This window comes from Onychostoma macrolepis, chromosome 06, assembly GCF_012432095.1.
Source record: "Onychostoma macrolepis isolate SWU-2019 chromosome 06, ASM1243209v1, whole genome shotgun sequence".
Lineage (NCBI taxonomy): Eukaryota > Metazoa > Chordata > Actinopteri > Cypriniformes > Cyprinidae > Onychostoma > Onychostoma macrolepis.
Genome location: NC_081160.1, coordinates 253,428 through 259,515, shown reverse-complemented (window position 1 = coordinate 259,515; position 6,088 = coordinate 253,428). Strand labels below are relative to the sequence as shown.

The window sequence follows — 6,088 nt, the reverse complement described above, 5'->3', positions numbered from 1 at the left end:
TCTGTAGGATAGGGTACTTTCCCGCCAAGCTAAACGAAATACCTCTAATTTAGTTTTCCTCCAGCTGCGCTCCATTTTCCGGGATGCTCTCTTTAGGGCACGAGTGTGCTCATTATACCACGGTGTTGGACTCTTATCCTTAATCTTCCTTAAGCGTAAAGGAGCAACCGCATCTAAAGTGCTAGAAAAGAGAGAGTCCATAGTTCCTGTTACATCATCAAGTTGTTCTGAGCTATTGGATATGCTGAGGAACTGAGATAAATCAGGAAGATTATTTATAAAGCAGTCTTTTGTGGTAGAGGTAATGGTTCTACCATATTTGTAACAAGAAGTTGGCTTTACAGCTTTAGCTATATGGAATATACAGGAGACTAGATAATGATCTGAGATATCATCGCTCTGCTGCAAAATTTCAACGCCACTGACATCAATTCCATGTGACAGTATTAAATCTAGAGTATGATTTCGACAATGAGTAGGTCCTGACACGTGTTGTTTAACACCAATTGAGTTTAGAATGTCTATAAATGCTGATCCCAACGAATCTCTGTCATTATCAACATGGATATTAAAATCACCAACGATTAGGACTTTATCTGCAGTCAGCACTAACTCCGATAGAAGATCAGAAAATTCTTTAATAAAGTCTGTATGGTGCCCTGGTGGCCTGTATACAGTAGCCAGTACAAACATCACAGGGATTTATCATTAACACTTGTTTCTTTGGATAACGTTATATGAAGCACCATTACTTGAACGAATTATACTTGAAACCCAACCTCTGAGAGATACTGAAAATATTTCTATAAATTGTAGCAACACCTCCCCCTTTACCTTTTGGACGCGGTTCATGTTCGTAACAGTAATCTTGGGGTGTAGACTCGTTTAAAGTAATGTAATCATCTTGTTTTAGCCAGGTTTCTGTCAGACAAAGCACATCTAGTTTATGGTCAGTGAACATATCATTTACAAAAAGTGCTTTTGAAGAAAGGGATCTAATATTTAATAAGCCAAGCTTTATCATGTGTTTATCTGTATTATATCGTTTTTTTATTTGTTGAACATCAATTAAATTGTTACTATTACTTTGGTTTGGATGTTTTCTGTATTTTCTAGTTCGGGGAACAGACACAGTCTCTATAGAGTGATATCTAGGTGAAAAAGTTTCTATGTGCTGAGAGTTAACTGACTTTGGTGGCGTGAGGCGGCTAGCAGACGATCGGTTTAGCCAGTCTGTCTGCTTCCTGACCTGGGCTCCAGTTAGTCAAGTACAAACTCTAAGACTATGTGCCATATTTCTAGAGAGAAGAGCGGCACCACCCCAGGAGGGATGAACACCATCTCTTTTCAACAGGTCAGGTCTGCCCCAAAAATTCTTCCAATTGTCTATAAAGCCTATGTTATTTTGGGCACCACTTAGACATCCAGCCATTGGTGTGGCATATCAAGATGCTGATTAGACAGCATGATTATTGCACAGGTGTTTTGCACTGACGACACACAGCTGATTGCACTGGTCACACACCCTACATAAACCATGAACTTCCTCTTCGCCGAGTATTGTATAGCGTATATCCTAGCGATAGCTACTCCACGGAGCCCACTTAGTTGCCATAGCCTTGCCTTGCCTGTTTTTCCCGTGTTCTGATTCTAGCTCGTGTTTCCTGGATTAACCCTTGCCTTGCCGTTCGGACTCTGTTTGCACCTTTCTTGGATTTTAGCTCGTGTACCTGGATTATCTCTCTGCCTTGCCCCATTTGCTATTGCTCACGATCGAAGACCCACGCTTGCCCTAGGAGTACTCTTTGTCTTGTCTCTGCCATACCTGTTTGCCGTTGTTTGACCCTGCCTGTTATGACCATGTCTCTGTTGAGAAATAAAAGCTTGCAAATGGATCCGCACGCCTCTCGTCTCATCGACTCCATTACAGTTTTGTACAAATCGTCATGTTAATTAGAATTCAAATGCATTTTGTTTTATTGACCACAATATCATTGCTATTTGTCCGAGAGGGGCACTCGAGCCCCCAAGAGTTTGATCAGGGTTGGAGCTAAACTCTGTAGCAGATTGGCCCTCCAGGGAAAGATTTGAGGAACCCTGCCCTTGCATTTTCAGACGCAGCTCGAGTTCCTGAAGAGGAACTGGTTTACTCCGCACATGTGTGCAAAAATATTTTGGATTCATAGCCTCCTTAAAATAGTGACTTGTGAATGTACGACAGCACGAATTAACAAGGCTACATCTAGTACCATTGATGCATGTGTCGGTCCTACTCGCCCGCTCCGAGCGGGATTAGAACCGCAGTCTAAAAGCCACGGCCTCTACAGGCCACTTGAGATTGGGGAGTGAGGTTTTACCTGTACAGCACTTACCCGCTGGCCTCTGCTACACATGGCAATGTTTTTCTTCAAACATTTTGGACTATATAAAGGAATGACCATATAAAGTTTTTTTTTTTTTCAGATTGTAAAATTATTGATAATATGTCTGTTGTTCCCCTTCCTGTTGTTTGTTTGAATGGATGTTATGTTGTTAATCGAAAGACAATAAAAAGTTGATCACAAAAAAAAAAAAATAATTAATTGAAAAATAATATAATAATATTGTGTAGTTTATATAATACTACAGACACAGCCAGTTTTACTCATTGAAATATTCAAGAGGCTTCATGAGCGCAGGAGATGCAGATAACATGGGGCACGTTCAGGATCACACGTTTTGCTACGGCTTCCGGGTTGAACAACATGTTTCCTGGAAACGGTGTGCAGCAGGGTTTGAGATACGTTTTCTCTCGTTTGGTGGCTGTGTCAAAATGTCAGCCCAATCAGCAGCAACTTGTATATAAACCACACGGTATTAAAGAGACAGGCAGCTCGCACAATGGGTCCAAGTGAAGTCATTTAATATGTGTCCGCTGCAGCTCGATATACACAACAATTGAAGATATTAGAAGACATGTTTGTCTTAAGAGTTTTATAGTGACATAGCTTATGTTACATGATGATTATGATTTTGTAAGTAAATGTAATTAACATCAAAATAAATTCACAAGAGCAAGTATATTGTTTGTACATGTTTATTTACATTAAAGGCAAAATAACTGAAATAATAAGAGCACAAGTATAGATCTGGAACTTCTTTAAGTCTGTCTAAATATCATGAAGTAAATGCAATGTCTTGTGGTCCATATCCTTTCCTTAGGAAGGTGTGCTAGACACTGATTAATGTGACATAAAAATACTACATATTTATATATTTTTCTATTGTATTGTGGGTGACACTTTCATAAACGTTTCTATGCTCCACTGATTATATAATGGTAAATATTATAATATCCTACCACAACAACAGTGATCAGCAATAATGATAAGCCTAATACTCACAATAAAAATAATAAGGTCATATAGATCATAACACTGTCTCGGAGGTAAAAAAGTGGATTATCCTTCATCTAAAATGTTTGTCTTTTCATCCTGAAATGCGAGGCAAATGTTGGATCACAATAATGAGGAACCACAGTTTCCACAAATCCTTCACTCGATTGGGATGTTCTCTTTTATTCTGGACAGCAAGGGCAGTGACTGTAACATCCAGCGTATTTTGCAGTATTAAACATATTTATACCGATTTCATCAGGCTCCGAAAATTCTTCAAAAAGAACACAAAGAATGGCTTTCTCAGCTGCCATAGTTGCAACACTTGCGTCATCAGAACAAGGTGTTCAACGCACCATTTCCATTTTGCACCGTTTTTTCGGGGCTGAACGCAGCCATGATCTTGACTCTTAAGAAACTTTAATTAATGCGGTCACATAACAAATCTGCTCCAAAGATCAAATTAAATGAATTGCTAATTACAACATTGAAATAAAAATGTAAAGCCTGTACAAATACTAGAAATCGTGAAAATAAATAATTGGGAATCATGAAAAAAATTTAACAAAAACAGTGCACATTTCATTTATCTATTATACCATTTATGTAGTTTTGTTCGCTTGGCTGTTTCCTTATAAAAGTCCAGAAGTTTGTCAAGTTTCACGTCAGGTGTCTTTTTTAATTATATGATGTCATTACGTTGCTGATCATGGTTTCGAGTATCGATACAGCTGCCCTTTTGGGGAACACAAGAACGAGCAGTAATCTCAGGCGACTTATTCCAGATATTTTAATCAAATCCACAAATTTGTTTGAAGAACCAAATTAGGCAGAGATCAGTTATCAGGATTAGACGATCTGGACTCTTTCAAATCATCTCAGAAGTATTAAGTGAGGTACAAAGAACAGGTCCCTGAACAGAACAAGGAGTATAAATACTAATGCAAACGAGGGCCTAATGACTTGATAAATTGAACACAGGTGAACTGAATGACGTAATCAGGGCAACTAATGAAAACTAGCTCAAAGGACTTAAACACACTTGATATCAAGTAAAGCATAAAAGCAGAGCTCTTTGTGAAACTCCACAAAATCGTCCTCTGAAATTCTGAAGGTAACGATCTGAAAATCAAGGTGAGTTTTTGGCACAAAGACCTACTGAATAACTTTGTCTTTAAAATACATTGTGAATACAACATGCTCAGTATATGAGTGCAGACAATTCACTTTTTCTGCTTATTAATTGTCAAGTTCATGGCAATGCTGGGAAGTCTGCTGCTCTTCATCATGTTCTCCATGGGAAACACAGAAGGTGAACAAAACGCTTATCTGTTTAAATCCTCATTCCACTTTAAAAACTTGTTCCGCCAAACCTTTGGCATTTTGTAGCTTTATGAAGAGGGATAGTGAGACATATACAGTATTGTGTTGACTCCTATTTGCATAATGAGTGATAATGTGACTATTACAAGACTAACATATGTACAGTAGACCTACCTTATCCAGTTGGTATAGATAAAAACTGCCACTATGGATGGACACCTTTTGGAGACCGCTGCTACAAGTTCTTCTCTCAGTCGATTAGCTGGATCGCAGCAGAGGTAAAGCCTTAGTTACAAGGCAACTTTTTTTTTTAAAGTAAAACTTCCTTAATTTTTCTTTTTAGAAAACTAGACTGCGCAACTAATCCATCAGAGCAGATTTTGTTAAATGTAAGTGACATCTTGCTAAAGACCACTTATTTTTATTTTTCTAATGTCTCTTTAGAGAAAGTGTATAGATCAGCATGCAAATCTGGCATCTGTGCACAGTGAACTGGAAAACGATTTTCTGTTGAGTCTGGTGCCATCTTCTAAACGATGTTGGTTTGGTGTTCATGATGGTGTACAAGTAAGTTGCGTGGACTAAAGAGATTTATTTGTTTGAGACCATTGTTTCTAATGAAGATGGTTTAACTTCAAAGCCAAACTAAATGAAGTTCTTTATGTAGTCTGAGTACAGAAGAGCACTTTTAATCACTCTTTGCTCTTTAGGAAGGAGCGTGGTTGTGGAGTGATGGAACCCCATATGACTACACCAACTGGTGCGCTGATGAACCTAACAATATTAATGTCGAGAACTGTGGAGAGATCAGCTGGACCTGTAAGAATGCAGTGTAGTTTTTTTTACTTTCAATTATTTACCATCCTAAAACTTCACAAATAATAACACATTGGCTCCTGTTCTAACACTACTGTAACAATCATAACTTATTTAATTTTTCCACCCTCCAGCTGACCGTTGCTGGAATGATGCTGGCTGTTCTGCCTCAGTGGGCTATGTTTGTGCTAAAGACCTGTGAGATCCTACGCAGTCATCCTGCTCCAGTTACTTTGATTGGACTACATTTAGTTTCTGAACTCCTCTTTACAGAATGTTCTCAACCGATCTCTTAATACTGAAACGCCCCTCGAATCAATAAAAGCATTAAAGCAAACCTTGTGTGTTGTGGTGTTTAATCAAAATCATGTGTAATATTGTTATGAGAATATGGTTTGTAGAATGGCGTTAGGCATTAAGTGATGTGCTTGTCTTGCTGTAGATGCAGAAAGAAAATTAGTATTTTGCAACTAATGTAATTCTCAGGCATAGATAAAACAAATTTGGTTAATATCAAAACATATTAACTATGCCATTATCATAGCTTGAGAATGCAGTGTAAAAAGAATTTGACA

The 6,088-nt window shown here is 38.2% G+C and overlaps 1 protein-coding gene across 3 annotated transcripts; it reads left to right on the top strand.

Annotated features, from left to right (window-relative positions):
• Positions 1–4,410: 4,410 nt before the first annotated feature.
• On the top strand, positions 4,411–5,850 carry LOC131542568 (type-2 ice-structuring protein-like). Of its 3 annotated transcripts, none has more exons than XM_058779385.1 (6): positions 4,411–4,508; positions 4,626–4,686; positions 4,866–4,975; positions 5,142–5,264; positions 5,408–5,516; positions 5,648–5,850. In XM_058779385.1, the coding sequence occupies exons 2-6, from the start codon at positions 4,629–4,631 to the stop codon at positions 5,713–5,715; spliced, it is 468 nt and encodes a 155-aa protein (XP_058635368.1). In that variant the 5' UTR covers positions 4,411–4,508; positions 4,626–4,628; the 3' UTR covers positions 5,716–5,850. The 3 variants fall into 3 exon arrangements, with proteins under 3 accessions (XP_058635368.1, XP_058635367.1, XP_058635369.1); XM_058779384.1 differs by having other exon boundaries at positions 4,412–4,508; positions 4,863–4,975; XM_058779386.1 differs by having other exon boundaries at positions 4,416–4,508; positions 4,881–4,975.
• The last annotated feature ends 238 nt before the right edge of the window (positions 5,851–6,088 follow it).

Coding starts and splice junctions, on each gene's coding strand:
- LOC131542568 (XM_058779384.1), top strand. CDS start 4,629: ATGGCAATGCTGGGAAGTCTGCTGCTCTTCATCATGTTCTCCATGGGA. Junction 4,976..5,141: donor TTAGCTGGATCGCAGCAGAG/GTAAAGCCTTAG, acceptor ATGTCTCTTTAG/AGAAAGTGTATAGATCAGCA. Junction 5,265..5,407: donor GTGTTCATGATGGTGTACAA/GTAAGTTGCGTG, acceptor TTTGCTCTTTAG/GAAGGAGCGTGGTTGTGGAG.